A 19,812-nucleotide genomic window follows, 5' to 3' on the forward strand; every position below is an offset into this window, starting at 1 on the left:
ACCAGGGATTAAACTCGGTCACTCAGCCACCGAACCACATCCTCAGCCTGCATCACCCCTAAAACCCTGGTTTTCATTTTATTTAGAGGCCGGGTCTCACTGAGTTGCTTAGCACCTCACTTTTGCTGAGGCTGACTTTGAACTCACGATCCTCCTGCCTCAGCCTCCCAAGCCTCTGGGATTACAGGCAAGCACCACTGCACCTGGCTCCAATGGGTTTTGTAGTGTAGTTTCTTTGCTAGTTCTTTGGTGATGGTTCGTGTATTTTGATACAGTTTATATTGTGTCAGAGCTTGGACCTGTAGGTCTCAAAGAGGAGGATCCTTCCTGTAGATCTGGGAATTGTGTTGTACACAGCAGAGGGTGTGGGGTGCACATTCTGTGACTGTTCTCCATTTACCAGCTCTGAATATTCTAAAGGGGTATGGGCTCAATCTCAATCTAGATTGAGATTCCTCTCGGGTGAGGTGCCCACATCTGTTAGTCCTCTCCGGTTTTGCTGTAGGAATGGATGTCCACAAGTGGAAATGCAGGCCCTCCGTAGCCGTTCCTACTTGGGATCTCGTTGGTAGTTAGTTTGGGGTGCACTGTCTCTTGACTGGGTTTAGCTCAGCAGCGGTCCCTACCCTGAGATGCGCTACTCTCACTGTTTGAGTTGTAAGGCACAGAACACCTGGAAATAGAGCCTTCCTCTAATCCACCATCTTGAGTTCCCTGGGGATCTTTAAAACACCAACATGTCTTGGACCGACTTTTAAAAATACCTCTGCAGCTTCAGGCATTCATGATTCACTTCTTCCTCTTGCCATTTTTACAAAAACTCTCAGCTTTAGAAATAATTCGGGAATATATTTTGGCTATATTTTGATTTATGTAATAGATGTAGAGATCTGAATGAAGTCAGCTTCTTACATAGTCCATTTGGGATGATGAGTGATGAAGGATTCTTGACTTCTGACCTGGCCTTTGCTAGAATCGACCACAAAACCAACTGTTAACCTAAAGCATATTGTACCAAGGAGGGTCCTTTGATTGCAAGCAAGTGTGTTGGGGAATGTTTTCTAGGAAATCAATGGCTAATTCCCAGAAAGAAAAGAAAATCTGAGCAGAGTCTCTTTGGAATGCTTTCCTCCAAAGACACCAGATAATCTGTGGGGACTTACCTAAAGTTGAAATTCTCTGTTGATGGACTTTCCCTCTTGTCTGTCCTTGATTAGCAACTTGCTGTGGGATGGGATAATGTGATTGACATTCCCACCAGGATTGTGTGAAATGTGGGAGTTCCCTCTAAGAAATGCTGGGTCCTGCTACCCAAGAGTGGGGAAGGAGATGCCAAGCAGCTAGGAACTCTCCCACTAAGCTCATCCCCAGCCATTTGTATTCTTTCTTTCTTTTGGGGGGTGGGTACCAGGGATTGAACTCGGGGGTACTCAACTACTGAGCCACATCCTCAGCCCAATTTTGTATTTTATTGGAGACAGGGTCTTACTGAGTTGCTTAGCGCCTCACTGTTGCTGAGGCTGGCTTTGAAGTCATGATCCTCCTGTCTCAGCCTCCCAAGCCACCGGGATTACAGCTGTGCACCACCATGCCCAGCTTTTATTCTTTACTTTGAGACAGCATTTTGCCAAATTGCCCAGGCTGGCTTCAAACTTGTGATCCTCCTTTTTCAGCCTCTGTAGTCGTTGGGACTACAGGCATGCACCACTGTGTATGACATATTCTGTCTATTAAGTGATATATCACTGCAAATACCCAGGAAAGCTTAACCGTATCCTCTGTCCTTCTCTGGGAAACTGGATATCAGTTCAGGAGCTGAGACCTTGAACTTGTGCCTTTAAGTCGCCTCTAAGTAGGACCTATGCTGACTGTGTTCTTGGCTGCCACCTGGTGGTGGTGATGATGGGGCCACTTCTATACCTGATTCTGAAGGAGGGAAGAGATGTTGCTTAGACAGGGACTGGAAATGGGACAGTGGAAGGGAACACTATTCTAAAAATGTGCATGATTTCTGGCCAATCAGAAGAGGCTTTCTCTGGGACCTCTCACCATTTATCTGTATCCTCTTCCTCCCCTGAAAGATATGTCCATGACCTAGACTATGAAGGTGCCCTTATTTGGACAAAGGGTCTTCACGGGTGTAATTAAGTTAGGGGTCTCAGGATCATCCTGGATTATCCAGATGGGCCCTAAAGCCAATGACAGGTGCCTAAGAGACACACAGAGAAGACCCAGGAGATGGACAACAAGGGCCCGGACTCCCTGTTCCATGGAGGTGGGCCTCCTGGGCACGGCTGGACTCTTCACCCTGCAGGTGTTCACCCTTCCAATAAGGAGGGTGCAGAATTCCATCAGTCCCCCCAAGGGCCTTCCCTCCATGAGATGTGCTAGCATCAGGACTCGGGCTGAGCCTGACCTGTGGCTGACAGAAGGAGGCAGTCGGAGCAGCGGCTTTCCATTCTACCCCTTCCACAAATCCAGGACGACGGAGCAAAAGAATTAAACTTGAAAAGAAAGAGCCCTAAAAAGCATACAGATCCATTCAGTCAGTCCTACCTTTGCCCTTATAAGACTGTTGGAGATAAGGCACCTACAATATGGACCCTTTAGGTGGTAGAGCCATATTGGGGTGAAGGGCCCCAACCACAGGGCCCCAGACATCAAAAAAAAATTTAGAAAAAGTCAAAAGAGATGGTGATCACAGGAATCCCAGCAGATGGGTGAAGATCTCCACAGAGAAGCTATGTGGATGGCACTGGTCCACAAGCAGAACCCTTCCATGTAGACAATGAAACCATGACCCAGACACCAGCATAGAACATCTTTCTCAAGTCTTTGAGAGGAACAGTCTCCTATACTTTCAAAATTAGGGCTGGGGATTGTGGGAGGGATGACCATTTGTCAATGACAGTGATTACAGTAAGTTGAATGGATAAGGCTGATATTGAGGGGTTTATCTATAGATGCTCTTACTGATCCACTGGGGCAAAAGCAGCCATGGAAATTCTTTAACGGAGGTACATGACGTCTTATCTATGAAGATGGTCTTTCTACATATACTAGATTTGTTTTTTTCTCCTGCACTGGCATATGGAACCCAGGGCCTGACATATGCTAGGAAAGTACTCTACCACTGAACTACATTCCCAACCCTTTGTATTGTTTGAGACAGGGTCTTGCTAAGTTGCTGACACTGGCCTTGAACTTGAGATTCTCCTGCCTCAGCCTCCTGAGTCGCTGGGATTACAGATATGCATCATAGCACCCAGCTTAAAACTGTTCATAACTCCCCACGGTCTCCCTGGATTAGGCTCCAGGGAGTATCATCAGTGCACGTTTTACTCACTTTTTCACTGCTGTGACCAGAAGACCTGACAACAACAATTTTAGAGGTAGAGAAGCTATTAGGGGCCCAAGGTTTCAGTCCAGAGATGGCTGACTCCATGGCTCTGAGCCCCAGGTGAGGAGGAACAGCCCCAGGTGAGGCGGAACAGCCCCAGGTGAGGAGGAACAGCCCCAGGTGAGGCGGAACAGCCCCTGGTGAGGAGGAACAGCCCCAGGTGCAGGAAAACAGCTCAGAACCTGGCGCTGGGGAGCAAAGAGAGAGCTCCTCACCAGGAACAAAATATACATCCAAAGACACACCCCAGTGACCCTCCTCCCCCAGCCACACCCTACCTGCCTACAGTGACCCCCCAGTTAATCCCCAACAGGGCATCAAGGCACCGATTAGGTTAAGTCTCTCATGACCCAAAGACTGTGCCTCTCAACTCTCATGTGTCTCACACATCAGCTTTCGGGGGACACCACATATGTAAACCGTAACAATGCAAATGGCCAAGCTGAGAAGGATCCAAGCAAATGACACATGGTTTGTGGTGCAGAGTTTTAATTCCCATACAAGAAAGCATGGGGCTTGAGCGCGAAGGAGCAGTTCCTATGAGTGATCTGTGGGGCTGGGGTGAGTGATGGCAAGGGGACTCAGGTCCAGCACAGACGTTCTGTAACAGTAGCAAATGATCAATTCAAGCCTAGCCTACAATAAGCAGGGAGACAGGCACATTTTTCTGGCCAAACTAAATTGAAAATTTAATTGAAAACAGAAATACACATAATTGAAAAAGAAATGTACACATCTCAAGTCAAGATCAGGGAACAATGAAGCCAGATTTAAAGATAAGTAGTTAGTGTAGTTAGGTAACTCAGGTCTAATATCAAGTAAGATAAGGAAAATGGAGACCATTATCACGAATGGAGCCCAGGAAACCAGAACAGCACCAGGGGAAATTGAAATGTTAATGTCCCCAAGGCCCCAGGCCCATCCTAAGGAACTGTTAATGAAGTAGCTCCCAGCAAACAGGGAGGTGCTAATCAAACCACCCCAGGCCCTTCCTGCCCAGACTACTCCTCCAGTCCCCCTCTGTCCCACCTTCCGGCCTTCCCACCTGCATTCTATCACTGCAGGACAGAGGGAAACCAAGGGCCGGGATGTGGGAGGACTAAAAGAAGACCTCAGATACAAAAAAGGCAAGACCTCTCCTTTATCCTTTTGGGTTCCCTTCTTCTCTGGGAGGAAGTCTTTTCTGCTATCCATTTTTTTTAAGTATTTATTTTTAGGTGTAGATGGACACAACATAATGCCTTTATTTTTATGTGGTGCTGAGGATTGAACCTGGGTCCCATCGGTGCTAGGTGAGCGCTCTGCGGCTGAGCCACCATCCCAGCCCTCTGCTGTCCTTTAATGAAGCTTCCACTCTCCACTCGCCTGGACGTGCTTCTCTGGTGGTATACTTCAGCTTTCAGGGAAGCAAGGACTCGTCACCAGTCCACAGCGGCAACAACAAGACCCAAATGTGGAGGGGGTTGGCGCATTTAACCTGAACTCAACGTCACCAAATTTTATCCAGTCCTGAACTAACAAGCTGGAGAAGTGGCCACCAGGTGGCAGTGGTGCCTCTTGTAATTTCTGCAGTTGAACTTAAACATGCTCTTGTCCTTTTCAATGTTAGAAGAAGAGATTTGCACAAAACTGCTAAATAAGATATTGTGCAAATGTGCCAAGTCTTTTAGCTACTATCAGAACATAATGTGACCTTCCTTCCCAGGCTTCCATGTTGGTCTCCGCTGCGTTAGGTTCTTGATTCACCAAAGTCTTCACTAGAATTGCCTTACAGGTCAGACTTGAAGTCCCAAGCTCTTCCATGACTGATCCCAGAGCCTCGGTTCTACCTAAAATGAAAGTCCTTGCTAGTGGATCTTATCAGCAGGCACATCGTTCCCTTCTTCATGCATCCTTTCATCAGATCCCCAAATTGGAATTGAATGACAGATTAAAACCAATAAAACCAATTTGTTTGAACATCCATCACAAGTGGGAAAAACCTCAAATCTCACCAAGAGCGTAGAAGCCATTAGCTTCAGTTGTCCTGGATGAACCTGGGAAGTTTCCTCGGGATCGGTTAGGGTGTGCCCCTCCCCCAAATACTCAGCACTCAGGTAGGACCCACTTTGCAGCCCCCCTCTCCTCACGGGAAATAAAAACAGGATGAAAGTTTCCAGAAGGTGGCGGCAAGATGCAGACTTAGATTAAGAGAAAGAACCTTCAGAGTTGTCAAACGGCCAGAAGTTAAACAGGAAAGGGATTCACAGGAAGCACAGAGAGTGACCCACAGAATCTCTGCTAGAGCAGGGTCAGGATGGACAGGGGCACCAAAGGCGGCCCAGGAGGAGCGTGGACAGGATGCAGCTGCTGAGGGTCTAACTGCCAGCGGAGCCGGCCCCTGAGGTCCTTCTAGTCACTGGGGGCCTGGCTCCAGTCACTGCTAGACTTGGCCCTAGGGGATGGCTCCCGGGGAGGGAGGTGGATTCTCCAAAGGGAAGGCGGCCTGGTGGCCAGGGGCCGAAGGTGACCTACACAGGAAATGAAGGACAGGATGGGCGTGACCTTTGGAAGTCCCTGAACTGAGAGGTGACTGTCTCAGCTGGACGTGATCCTTTCCCACCTCCTCTGAAGTCCACTGGGCTCATGTTCAGAGAGGAGCAGTCCGGGCCACCCCTCGTGGGGGACTGGCCTAGCTTGCGCACTTGGTGGCCCACCAAGGTCCCCAGTCGCCACCGGCACCTGGGGGACTTGTTCAGGTGGCCGGTTCCAGGGCCCAGCTCTGGAGGTTCCGATTCACGCAGCGTGGGTGACCCCGGAACCTCGTCCCCGACACGTCCCTGGGGATTCCAGTGTCCAGGCCCGCGCTGTAAGAGCATGTCCCTGGCCACCGCACCGCGAAGACCCAGCCACAAGGAGACGGAGCGGGAGAAAGCGCATCCCGAGAAGGAGCCGGTCACCCCCTGCCCCAGGCGGTCACCCGCGGCACCGGCCTGGGCAGGAAGGAGGTGGCGCTAGGCTGGGAGCCCGGGATGGTGGCTCCGGCTTCCAGCGTGGGCTCCAGACCCTGCCGACTCCCCGCAGCCGCCTCGCTCCCCGTTAACCCCCCAGGGAGACCCGGCCAGCGCGGCCCATGTGCCTGCCACCGCACCTGCCCTCGCCTTCCCCGGGCGAGACCAGCTGCCACTTCCTCCAGGAAATAAAGAGATGGTGTCCACCTACACCGTGAAAATAACTTATTTTTTAAAAAAAGTCACGTGTACCGTAAGTTGACTCTGGCAGGACCACAAGCAGCAGATCCCTAGAAGTCCCTCCCTCCTGCCCAGCTCCCCTGCGCCCGCCCGTGGCCACTCCACCCTGCTCTGTCTCTAGGAGCGTACTCCTTTGCACACCTTTGTGTAAGTGCAGTCAGAGGCGGAAATGACCCACCTGTGCATCGATGGTGGGTGGAGAGAATGAGGTCCATCCCGCGATGGAATGTTCTCAGCCACAAGAACGAGGGGGATCAGACACCAGCTGCCACTGACCTGGAGGACGTTGTGCCCACTGACAGAAACCAGGCCCGGAGGGGAGACACTGCCTGCCCCTGACCCCCTGGACTGTCCTCGGGTTGGAACGTGGAGTGGGACAGGCTCTCCATGCCGGCTGTGAGTTAGAACCACCTGAATTTCACTTCACAGCTCTGCTGCCCAAGCTGCTTCCCAGACAAATCGAATCTCGACCTCTGGAACCTGGGAATTGCCAGCTTCCCAGTGGTTCCAGCGTGTGGCCATGTGGAAACCCAGGATCTGAAGTCAGGAAATCCAAGTCTTAGCCTGGAATCTGCCACTTACCCGTAGGGGACTTGACAGTGATGAAAGATGAACAGCCTTCCGTGAGCACTGGCGCATTGCCCCTGCAGATGCTGCCACGGTGATTCAGGAAGCTGAGGCCCAGAGAAGCCATGCAATTTGTCTCAGGTCACACAGCAGGAAATTATGGGGCCACATTTGCTAGGCACTTCCCAAACACAATGGAGAGGCAGCTCAGTGGGCAGGATTTGCCAGGGAGTGGAGGTCCTCTGGTTCTGGGAGGATAGCTCCTTAGGTCCCATACCTTGTCTGAAGTTTCCGGCATTCAGGGTCCTCTTCTCGGGCTGGAAAACCATGGTCTGAGGCTGGTTTACAGGGCACGGAAGAGAGGTGGACTTCAGAAATACCCAGCCCGGGTCCAGCCAGGACGAGGCTGTGGCCCCAGCTTGGGGTCAGCTCTCCTGCCAGGCTCTACCTTAGTGGCACGCTTCCTACCTGATGAGGCACCTGCTCCTCCTGCCCCGGCCCCCAAATCTGCTGGTGAAGAGGCCCAGGCCCAGGGCAAGTGGCGGTTCTCTTTGCTCACCTGTGTCCCGCCCCTGCTGAAATGGCACTTCCCAAACACGGAGCAGCCTCTTCCTGGTCCCCTGGCCCCTGCTTGTTCTCGCTGACGACAAACCTGAGCAGCCTGCCCCTTCAGCTTGGGGGGGGACCCGTGCCCTTCTCCTGGTGCAGATGCCCAGGGCCATCGCTGGGGACGTTGGGCAGCCTTCCTCCTGTTGCTCCCCGGGGGTGGGAGCCATTTGGGCTTCGTGTTTGCTGCTCAGTTCCAGCAGCCCCCGAGGGCCCCCCATCAGGGGGCACAGGAGACCTGGCACTCATCAACCCTGCAGCAGTGGCTCCCCGCGGGGGGGGGGGCAGTGCGTTGTGCTCCTTCCCTCCAGGGAACAGGTTGGCTGGTCACAAGGTGTGGTAGGGGGTGTGCCATTGACGTCCAGTGGGGAGAGGCCAGCCATGCTGCAGACCAGAGGACTGTCAGCTGGAATGTCCCCAGGGGTCAGTGTGGAGTTGCTACAAGGAAGAAATTCTAAAGAAAACAGTGAGATGTACTCTCCACGATACGGTCTACTTACAATGACTTCAAAGGGAGTTTGTACTGGAAACACCTTTTCTCCTGTGAGCACCCTTGTCCCTTGGTACCTGGGGGACGGTTCCCACGTAGGAAATGGCACCGTGCTTGCATACAGCCTGTGCACAGCCACCTGCAGGCCTCGACTCCTCTCTAGATGGCTCATAGTACTGCACACTGGGAAATCAGTTGTTGTACTACTTTGTTTAGGAAGTAATGACAAGAAGAAAAAGCCCAGCAGGTTTAGTACAGATGCGATTGTTGTTTATGAATATTCTCCATCATTATCGATAGATTCCAGGACTCAAAACTCACCAACACAGAGGGCACACTGTGCAGTGGACTCACGCCGAGGTCCCGTCCTAAACTGTAAGTCTCTCTTGAACAGTCACCAAAAAAGGCACAAAAATCACATGACTAAGAATTAATAAACTGAGATCCTTAAAAATCACCTAGTGGTGTTCTGGTAACGGGTTAAATTAACGAAGACTAACTCCCAGGAGCCTTCATGGGCTGCAGGTTTGAGAAAGTAGATGGGGATCGGTGTCAACGCTGAGTCCCAGACACCCCATCAGGGGCAGTAGTATCTCCTGCTCCTGTGCTGTCTGGGATATTTTAGGTTTTGTGGTTCACACACTCTGTCTCCTATCCGGAAATGACTCGACTCTGCTTTTGAAAACAGCCGTGAACACTGTGGAAGTGAGCAGGTGTGGGCTGGGCCTGGCCCCTGGGTGGAAGTTTTGACTTGGCTTAAGCTTTCCCCTTTTTATTTTATACCAACCATGAACTTGTGGATGTTGTTGCATCAGGAGAAATTATGAAAACACACCAGGATGTTGGCATGTCTCATAGCCTTCAGCGAGATCCTACAAGGAGCAGATCTTGGACCAAGTGGTCTGCTAATAAGCAAAACTGAAATAGAGTGTGGCTTTGCTGAGCCCATTTCTGCCTGGGACCTGCCATCTACATTGCTGCAGATTCGTGGCAGCTGCCTTGTGATCTAATGATTAGAAGCTTTGAAGGACAGTGAATTCAACTCAAGGGTCAGAGAACGCTCTCGGGAAGGTCCAGGCAGGATTTTCGGCTTGTTAGGCCATATGGTTGCTATAGCAACTCTCCCACCCAAGCGGGCAGGCCCCAGCACAAATGGGCGTGGCTGTTTCCAATAAAACTTTATGGACACTGACATTCGAACTTCAGACACTTCCACAGGCACCAGGCACTCTTCTTCTCACCTTCCCCCAACCACTTAGAAATGCAAAGGCCATGTCCAGTTCCTGGGTCAACAGAAACAGGCAGCCGGGCAGATCCGGCCAGTCGGGCTCTAGTCTGTGTCCTGGATAAGATCAGCACACAGGATGTCCCCTGTGAAAGGCCATCGCAGACTCTTCCCACGGGTTTCCCTCCCTCCATCTCTGGCCTCGGGTTGAGACAGTGGGGTCTCACTCCCTGCTCCGGCAGGAGCCGGGTGCAGCCACCAGACACTAGCTCTGGGGTGCTGGAGTTGGGTCTCAGACGGTGAGATCAGGCCAGAGACCAGGGTGGTCATGACGCACCTAGTGCCCAGTGCAGTGCGCATCCACATAGCTACACACATACTTGGTGAATGAATGAAGACAGAGGCATAAAACTCAGGCTTCTGCACCCATCTGCCACATGCATCCAAGAAAACAAAATCGACACCAGATAAACCAGGGCACGGTGTGTCTCAGAGGTGGGCGCGGCTCAGCGTGCCCGAGGCTCTGGGTCCCAGCCCAGCAGCAGAACAGAGAAACAAAGAACGTGAACAGTATCAAACTCATCAAACTATTAAAATGTACTTATTAAAGCAAAAAGAAGGAATTGGGAAGGGGTATATATTCCCCAAAGATAAACTTAAAATAACCCTTTTTACTCTAAACTTTTTAAATTTGGATTCATCAGGACTTAGTGCTGCGGAAAGGCATATGTGTCCAAAAAATGTGCAAAAGCCCAAGGTACTTTGGAAGGATATTCTAACAGGACAATGGAAAGGTCCTGACCCAGTAATTGTCTGGAGTCGGGGGTCTGTTTATGTGTTTCCACAGGGAGAACAGCAGCTGATTCGGATTCCAGAAAGATTAACTAAAGCGATTTCTACAGACCAAAAAGAAGATGATTTGGCTCACAGTGGCCCCAGCAACATCTAGCTGACTGGCTCCTCGGCCCCAGCAACATCTAGCTGATTGGCTCCTCTGCGGTGATGCTCATTGGGCTGTTTCCCTGCCCTTTCAGACCACGGAGCTGCTCATTGGGGGACTTTTTTGGCTCCGCCCACGTGACCCAGCCAATCGGCCTCAAGAGCAGGAGGATTGTGGGAGGTGGGGAGAAGCTTGTGTGGGAGAGAGAGGCTTGTGGAAAGCCGGTGGTGGCAGTTGAGGCTCTGAGGGTTTTTCCTGAGAGGCTGTTTTGTTTGGCGTGTGTGGTTCTAAAAATAAAGTTAGTTTCTTTTGACAAGTGGCTCCTGATTGTGCCCAGCCAGACTGCGGCACCCTGGGAACTCCAGGTCACAGCCTCCTGGAGGCAAGGAAATGGAGGTCCCCTAGAGAGAGGGGTGCCTTTGACTGCCTTTGGCTTCCCTTAAAGTTCAAAGAGATCTTGGGGGGGGGAGAGCGAGGAAGGGTATGAAAGGCCCTGTGCACGCGCCCTGGGTCTCTCGGGCTGGACCCTGCAGCACAGCATGCTCCCGCGACGATCTCATTTCCATCCTGACCCACCCTTTAAAGCCAAGGTCTTCATTAACATCAACTAGAGAACAGGACCAATCACATATTTCCCATCTGCAAAGTGGACATGGGGGCCACTTGCTCAAGACGGTGCTAGGAGATCACCCACCAGGCAGGGGCGTGGGATCCTGTGCCCTGCTGAGGTGGCCACCACGCCAGCCCCTGAGAGAGCAGGAGGAGCGGAGGTGACCTCCTGACGGCTGTCGGTCATCAGCGGCTTGCTGTAGAAACCCTATGTTGTCACCTTAACGAGACACCCGCTGACCCCGCTGCTCCGGGGCGGCATCTCTACCCTAGATATCATCACGCCAGGGAACACTCGAGTCTGCTGCTCTGAGCAATTCGTCTTAAATTTTATTTTTCATGTACAGTTTCAGATCATACAAAACATAGAAAATGGACTGTTTTAAAGGCACAGTAAGCAGCAAGTCTCTAACTGCCCTAAATTCACATGTGTCCCCAAAGCAAGCTTCTTCAGTAGCCTCTCAGCCTTCCCCTGGGACCTCCCCATCACCGGCGCCTTCCCATGTACAAAATGGCCGAGTTGCTCTTTGGTGAGTAACCTGTAAATCACTAGCGAGTTTAGTGATTCACTCCCCACGCAGGAGGCCGCCGCAGTGGGTCTTCACCGTGGGGTACTGCGGAGCATCCTGGGGTCAGCCTGGCCACACACAGGCACGACCCCGCGGCAGGGGGCGGGCGCAGGGGGCCCCACTCTCCTGCATTCAGACGTCCCGCAGGGTGACGCGCCAAGCAAGCTCCAAACTCGTTTGAACAGAGACCCAAAATAATTTTAATGCAAATAACAAAACAAGTTAGTCTGTCCCCATCACGTGCCCCCCATGAAAGAATTACAGTACTTTATAAAAATGTCATAAGATGCGCAGGCTACATTCCTTCCAACACAGTGGCAGATTTGGTCCTGACATTGGCTTCTTGGATGTCCAGCTAATTTGGTGGTGGTTCTCGAGCCAATGACGATGAGCACCAGGTGGGTCCGTCTACCTGCGGGAGGACGAGGGGCAGCCGCCCCACCCTCCCGACTTCCCACACGCCTCACCACAGTCGTGTCACAGATGGAGGGACCCAGTGCAGCCCGCTGGGAGACCCCGGGCTGCTCCAGATCAGGGGTGACAGATACTCTGTGGCCCCAGAGTTATTTTGTGGGGGGGAGTTCGTGCCTTGCATGGGGGTTGGGCTTTCCACAGCTCTGGTTCTAAGGAGTTTTGATTGTTTCTATTGTGAATATCAGAAAGTTCTAGAAAAGCCACCTGGGTAGAAAGCCTAGGGGAGGGCGCCCCAGACCCAGCTTCCTCCTACAGCACCCTGCCGACCCCAGGGGTGCGGCTCACGTCCTTGCCCACAGTGAGCCTGGTGACCCTTTTCCATGGGGTCAGGAGGGGACCATCGTCCTGTCTCTGGCCCGTGGCACTGGGCTGACAGTGACCCCTCCACAGAGAGTGGGTCCTGCTTCAGAGACGGCAAACTCCACACGGGAGCCCCCCCAGGGCCTGGAACACGGAAAACACTTAATACAACTGTGGAAACCAGCGAATGAGTGAAGAGACACTGCTCTGCACTGAAGGGGCCTTGGTGACCCTGAAAGTACTCCCACCGGACGGACGTCTCCCTAGCTCCACCTCCGCTGGGCCGATGGCAGACCACCCGGTCAGGGCCAAGGTATTTAAACAGCCCACGATCCCCTACGCCATCCCAGGGTCACCTCCCGGGGGGGATGCTCAAACACAAGAGGAGAAGGGTGCTGAGGTACGAGGTCGGGCTCCTGACGACCCCAGGACGCTCTCGGAATCACCAGGAGTGCTCACTCCCCGGCCCCTGCCCTGGAAGCCTGAGGACTATGGCCCTGGGGGATGCGCCTCTGCTTGCTGGCTGGGGACCCAGGACCCTCCATGGAAGTGTCCTCTGGCCACAACGCAGACAGGTACTGGGCAGAGCCCCACGTGTCGGAGTCAAGTGGAGCTATGTTTAGAGGGAGCTGAACGCCCGGAGCTGCTAGGACAGGTGGGCACCAAGCCCGCTCCTGCCCGGGCCTCCGCCTGACTGCTCGGTGGCGTCTGCCGCTCCATCACGGCTTGTAACTAGCTCTGACTGGTTTCTAGTCTTTCTTCTCCACCTGATGATGACCCTGTGAGGACGCAGGTTGTCTAGACAGGGTCCCCTGCGCCTGCCACGTGGCAAGCACGCCGTCACTTATGCTGACGAATGAATGGATGAAGGACCGAACAGTGGCAGGTCCTCTGGGCTCCAGGACAGGGGTCAGGGAGGCTCGCCAGCCTCAGAATGTAGGACAGAAAGGGAGGCTGGGGAGGAGGCTGCACAGCCTCTGGAGGTGTCAGGGCCTGGGAGAGGAGCTCGGTGGCCCAGAGTGAGAACCAAGAGGGGTCGGGGGCTGAGGTCTGGCCTCAGTGGGGCCATCTGCACATGACCAGGCCACTGACCTGTCCAAGACGGCTCTGCCACCGGCTCCGGGAGGTGGTCCCCAGCTCTAAGCCATCTAAGCGTCTCCTGGGAGCCCACTAGAAATGCAGCTCGCAGGCCGTCTGCTGGACGCTGGCTCTGCGGGTCTGGGGGCGTCCACAGTCTGCATTTGAAGATGCCCTAAGGAACTTTTTGCAGCGATTCTTTGCCTTCATGTGACACAGGTTACAGACCCCTGTCCCTGACGCAGGCAGAGATGCTGTCAGCAGCTCTGGGCTGTGGCCCAGCCTGCTGCAGGAGGCGGGGGCCCGGCTCACTACAGACAGAACGCAGCCCTGATGCCGGTTCTCACGCGGGGCTCGGGCCGACATGAAGGTCACCCCTCGCCTGGGCCCTTTTGGGAGGAAGCTGAGGAGGAGCCCGGCCAACCCTGCAGGAAGCGTGTCCCCAGGGACTGGCTGCCTCCTCCCTCACGACCCCCCACCCTGCCCCGCTTAAGAAGCAGCCGCCTGCCTTTCCTGGTCTCCGCGGCTGGATGGGCCTTTGTCTTGCTCAGGCTTTTGGGTGGGCAGCAGTTCTGAATGCCAGCCGGAATGCCAGTCTCCTCTCATCCCAAGAATGCAAAAACGCTTCTCTCTCCCTCTCTCTCTTTTTTTTTTCTTTTTTTTTGGCTTTTAAAGGAAACAATATGTTTGCTAGAAAAACCACAAAAAAACGATTATATACAAAACGGTTATCTGAGTGTGGACTCTGAGGTGCAGGGAGGGTGGCGGGCCCTGGAGCTACTTGCGCTTCCTCAGTATCAGGTACATGATGCCGCTGATGAAGGTGAAGGCGAAGGCCACCCAGGCCAGGATGAAGGCGTAGCCGTACCTGCCCTCCGACGTCAGGGAGTAGTAATCCTGGTTGCTCTCGTGAAGGTCCTGGCGCCGGTCTGTGTAGATGGCAGCCGCGATCATCACACACAGACCTGCCAGAAAGAAAGCGGGGGCTCGATGGGGAGCCGCGGGAGCTGCGCCCAGGACGGATGAGCCACATCCCCAGCCCTTTCCATATTTTTATTTCAACAGGGTCTTGCTCAGTTGCTGAGGCTGGCCTTGAGCTTGCGATCCTCCTGCCTCAGCCTCCTGAATGCGCCACCTGCCTGGCTCACAGCAGAATATTGCCATCTACCCTAAAGCCACATTGCTTACTAGCTGAAACCTGTTTTGTGTGGGCAGCCAAGAACCCTGTCCAGAGGACACGTCACTCTTGGTGTAAGCCAGAGGCCAGCAAACTTGTCCTACAAAGGACCACGAAGTAAATAGTTTAGGCTTTTAAGGGCTAGAGGAGTCGCCACTGCTCGACTCTGGCCGGAGCGTGATGGCAGCCAGGGAGAGCACATTAAAAAATGGGAGTGGCTGTGTTCCAATAAAACTTTATTTACACAAACACAAGGCAGGCCAGATTATTTGTCACCCCAGTTTACTAGCTAAAGTTTATGGACACAATTGTATGTGACCCTAGTTCTGGCCAGAGAAAATTCTTCAATGAAAAATATTAGCCCCTGAAAAGAGATGAAGGAGGAAAAAGCATATTTTAATTGTTTTCCTTCTCCCCTGCTGAATGCTTTAGATGCTATTAGATCAGGATGAAATGTCTGGACTTACAATAGCCCTTTTGGGGTCATGAAGAGGCTGTCACTCACAGTCTGAAGATGACAGACTAGAAGGATGGGAAGAGACGGGGTGCTTGATGCTGTGAGCCCTCAAACCAGCTCTGGCACTTTCAACCTACAGGCTACTTGTTATGTAAAAGCAGTGACTATCTTTATGGCTGAAGTCATTGATAATTGGATTTTCTCTCAGGCACAGCCACAGTATTGTAGCTGAACACTTGATGACATTCACAGAGGTCAGTGCCAACAGGAGGCTAAGCTCCCTGATTGTCTTAGGACCCCGCCCTGGTCCAGCCAGGCTGTCTTTGTGGGACTGTCCATCCAGGGGCCCAGACTCCTCTGGGCAGCTTATAACAACGAATAGTCACGTCGTGGAGTGGACGTCTTCATCCACTTTCTGTCTTGCTAAACTTCATAGGTACAAAAAGTGCTGTGCCACCTCCACCTTCTCTAAGTTCCTTCAGGACCGGGACCATGCGGTCATCTCTTACCTCCAGCCGGCAGCAGGGGCTTGGCCCAAGGTGGGCACTTCTGCCACCGACCAGCCTAAACTCTGCTGATGGCTCCCGCCAGCTTAGGATGCAGACCCCAAGTGCTGTCCGTGGCCTACAGGACCCCACGGGTCTGGACCCCCGCTGGCCCACCTCCCACACCTCCCCTTGCCACGGGCCGGCTCTTGACTCCTGGCCACGCTGCTCCCCGGCCAGCGTGCTGCCCCCTCCCCGCTGCCCCAACACAGCACAGGGGTGACAGCGGCTCCTGCACCCTGACAGGTCCCCGCTCAGCTCAGTGCCTTTGGGGGGCCTTCCCTGACCCCAACTGACCAGGCTCTCAATACACACTGCCGCGGGGACCGGAGGGGACCGCTGCCCGCCCTGACTCACACGACAGCAGCTGGATGGTGGCGGTCAGCACGAACCTCGCTCCCTGCTTGAGGCGGAAGAGCTGCAGCATGAAGATGAAGAAGGCCATGCAGCAGAGGGCGCTGGACAGGGTCATGGAGGCCTGCACCGCCTGCAGCGTCGCGTAGCCTGCGGGCAGAGGCCGAGCGCCAGGCTGAGGACGGACCCACAGCCACCGAGAGAGCCGCAGAGCCGCCTCACAGGATGCGCCTGGGATCTGGGCCCAGGGGCAGCAAGGAGCCCCCGACCCCTCCCCACAGCCACACACCCCCCTGACGGGGGGCCCTGACGCCCTTATCTGGAAGGTGGAGGAGGAGCCCCTCTGAGGGCCCCTCCAAAACCGGCCTCAGCTGAGCTTGGCCAGCAGTTCCCTGACCACTGCCTTAGGGACAACCACCAGCAAGCGGTCCCACAGGCTGTGACAGACCAGCAAGTGACAGAGGCTTGCTTGGGACGTGGGCACACACTGGCCACAGCTGGGTTTGCCAGGTAGGAAGAATGGCGGTCCCTGGGCTGAGGCTCAGCGTGACAAACAGAGTGGGAGAGAGGTGGCGCTGATGGCTCCGTGTGCTTGGCTGTTGGTCATGGTCATGTCTAGAAGGAATCCTGGCTCCACCGACTGCTTCTGGCTGGGCCACTTCCGGTCACACAACTGTTCTCTGCCTCAGTTTCCCTATGGTTCCCGCCTGGCGAGGCCGTGCATAAAGGGCCCAGCCCCTGCTCAGGGCGGACCTCAGGGCACCCCGCCTGCCACTGGTATCTCTGCCGCTGGGGTGTGAACGTGGATGCTGTCCCCAGGCAAGCACTTCACCACGGAGCCCCGGCCCCAGCCCTGGCTGCTGCTCTCCAGTGCGCACTGAGACCCTGGGACCCAGAGAGAAGCACCCTCTGCTCCCCAAACCAGAGATCAGTTGTCGGCACCAAAAGAGGGTGCCCGGGTGAACCCGAGTGTCGGTAGACAGTGACTGATCTGAGGCGCGAGACGGTCTCATGTAATACGTGGGACATGCTCATAAGAAAAAATGATTCACTGTTTATCTGAAACACCGATGTAACAGGGCGCCCGTATTTTGTCAGATACGAGGGATCCCAAAGTGCATCTTGACTTGGTTCTACAGGGACAGCTGCCCTTCACAATGAGAGACAGCGGCTGGGGTGCAGCTCAGTGCTGGGGGGTATGCTTCGTACGCACCAGGGCCTGGATTCAATCCCAACACCACAAAAACTAAATTTAAAAATGTAGTTTTCTGTATCTCCAAAGCCCTTTTTCATATTTGACCTCATTTAAACAGGGACATGTAGCGGGTGTGGTGGCCCGCCCCTGTTAGCTCAGTGACAGGGAGGGGGCTGAGGCAGCAGGATCACAAGTTCAAGGTGAGCCTCTCAAAATACAAAATAAAAAGGCCCAGGATGTAGCTCAGGGGTGGAGTCCCCGAGTTTAATCCCATACGTACGCAGAGGTGAGGGTGGCTCAGGGCACTGGGGTCCTCAAAGCACTGCTGACCTGCCCAAGGGGCAGAAGTGCTCTGGGTTTCTGCCACAGTGGGTGGCTGCGACAGGGGACGTGGCCAGGCATGGACAAGGAAGAGGCAGAGGGGACCCAGAGGGGCTGAGGCTGTGGAAGGGGAAGGCGGGAAGCAGAAGAGGTGAGGCCCAGATCAGCTGGTCGGGTCCCCCTCCCCCTGTGCTGGGCGTGGGCAGACCCCTTGACCCGCCTCCGCAGGGGCACAGGTTCCTCTCCACTGTGCCTCCTCGGCCAGCTCCCGCCATCCACGCTCACCTTGAAAGTTGTCACCGATTTCCGTACAGTTGGTGCCATTTGTGCACACTCTCCAGACATCGGCATAGAAACCTTCTCCCACCCACCAGGCCTGCAGCGAGAAAGGGAAACGGGCGGTTAGAGAGGCAGACACCGGTGCCTCCTGGCAGGTCCTACTAGGACAGCTGGCAACGTCTGAGGACATTTTTAATTGTCACAAGTAAGGGCAGAGGTGCTGCTGGCATCCAGACAGAGGCCGGGATGTTGCTAAGCCAGGCACAACACACAGGAAAGCCCCAGACGACAGCAGTGCTGAAGGGAGAGCCTGGTCCGCAGGAGACCCGAATTCCCAGGACCTCTGCAAAGGCTCAGCAGGGCCGCGTGGGAATTGGAGGAGAGGACAGGGTCGTGTCCTCCAGGCCCTGCCCCAATCAAACCTGAACATGGATGCTCCAGAAGCCCCATGCTGAGGCCAGAGTCTCCATGCCTGGGCTCAGGGCCACGGGGCAGGGAGGACGCCTCCAAACTGTCCAAACTGCAATCAAGCCAACGGAGGGCACCGGGGGCCTCAGAGCACTGAGGTCACCGGATCCTGCCACTGTTGACCCGGGGCTCCAAGCGGGTGGGGAGGGGACTTACGTTGTCGATGGTGGCCACAAACAGCAGGGCTGCGGAGGTGATGTGGAAGATGATGATGAAGGCAAGGAGCACCAACATGGTGGCGGAGCAGGGCAGGCGGACGGCCAAGGGTCACGGCGAAGCCCAAGCAGGGTGTGCTAAGGAGGGGGACAGATTCAGATGTCATGATGCAATGAAGTTCAGTGGGGTCTTAGGACAAGCCAGTTCTGTCATCTTTCCTCGCCCGGGGTACACTGGACCAAAGGTGGCAGGAGGAGCTGTCCCCTGTTAGACCCAGCAGCCGAGAGTCCCTTGTGCCACAGGGAGGCAGGGACCAATCGGAATCTCTAATTCTGAACGGTGTTTCAGCTGCGGCTCCTCAGCCGACTGCGGGCACAGATCAGGAAGGAGGGGCTCTGCGTGTTAAAACGCTGCTCCCCAACCCTCTATCCCAGAAACTCGGTGAGCACTCACTCCCACAGGCCCTGCTAATGAAAAAGCAAAATGACCACGGTAGGAAAATAGTTCTTGATGATCTGGCCGCTTCTGAAATCAGTCCCCACTCAGACATCCCTCCTCTTAATACCATTTGAACAACATTGGCCCGTAACATACAAAAACACTGTGTGACCCACAGCTGCCATTTCTCTTCCCTCTCTCTGAGCACACAAGGAGACTACATTTCCCAGACTCCTTTGCAGCTAGGTTGGGGCCAAAGGTCACTTCTGTGGGAAGCCTCTGTGCTCCCTCCCCCAGGGAGTAGCAGGGGGCAGCGCAGCTGTGGCATGCTGAAGCCTCACACCCTGGACAGGGACTGCAGCTGAGAAATAAGCCTTTGACTGTTAAGCCACTGAGATCCCAGGGTGTTTTTTTTTTTTTTTAATTCTGGTAAGACAATCTGAATAATATACAACAGGAAGTGATTGCAAAACGAAGTTGGAGATCTGCCAAAAGAACTCAGGCTGCTCTCAACCGACGGGCGACACTGGATCCTTCTCAAAGGGGACCAAAGGCGGTAACATGTGAGAACTTGTTGGAGCTGGGCTAGTTCACATTAAAAGACGGGAAAAATAAACCTAGATGACATGGGGAGAGAGCATTGAAAAGAACGATTTCCATATCAGGGGGTTAAAAGTCCCACTGGGGAATGTTGACGAAGTCTGAACAGTTTTACAAACATGACCATCGGCTTGGTCAGCAAAAGCCAAATGTCAAGTGAAGATGTCACATCAACCCCTACAATCAACACTGGAGTCATTCTTCTTTCATTCATTCCTGTAATTTGTAATCAGATTCTATTATCAAATCTTATAGAACATAAAATTAATTAAAAATAGTTAAAAATCAGACCTTGCTTTGACTATGATAAAATTTTTGCCCAGTTTTAAATGGAA

At 53.7% G+C, this 19,812-nt stretch overlaps 1 protein-coding gene across 4 annotated transcripts in view; it reads right to left on the reverse strand.

Moving 5' to 3' along the window:
- Positions 1 to 11,367: 11,367 nt before the first annotated feature.
- Emp2 (epithelial membrane protein 2) overlaps positions 11,368 to 19,812 on the reverse strand; it is a 30,558-nt gene continuing 22,113 nt past the window's right edge. For all 4 annotated transcript variants that reach the window (XM_046445394.2, XM_046445404.2, XM_058579882.1 and 1 more), the window contains exons 2-5: positions 18,440 to 18,576; positions 17,822 to 17,912; positions 16,024 to 16,170; positions 11,368 to 14,452 (exon numbers count right to left, since the gene is read on the reverse strand). In XM_046445394.2, the coding sequence (XP_046301350.1) occupies positions 14,265 to 14,452; positions 16,024 to 16,170; positions 17,822 to 17,912; positions 18,440 to 18,517 (504 nt within the window). In that variant the 5' untranslated portion in view covers positions 18,518 to 18,576 and the 3' untranslated portion in view covers positions 11,368 to 14,264. The remainder of the gene's footprint in view (positions 14,453 to 16,023; positions 16,171 to 17,821; positions 17,913 to 18,439; positions 18,577 to 19,812) is intronic.

Source organism: Marmota monax, unplaced genomic scaffold (genome assembly GCF_021218885.2).
Source record: "Marmota monax isolate L192 unplaced genomic scaffold, Marmota_monax_Labrador192_F-V1.1 WCK01_AAM20220418_F8-fsc00035, whole genome shotgun sequence".
NCBI classification, from domain to species: domain Eukaryota; kingdom Metazoa; phylum Chordata; class Mammalia; order Rodentia; family Sciuridae; genus Marmota; species Marmota monax.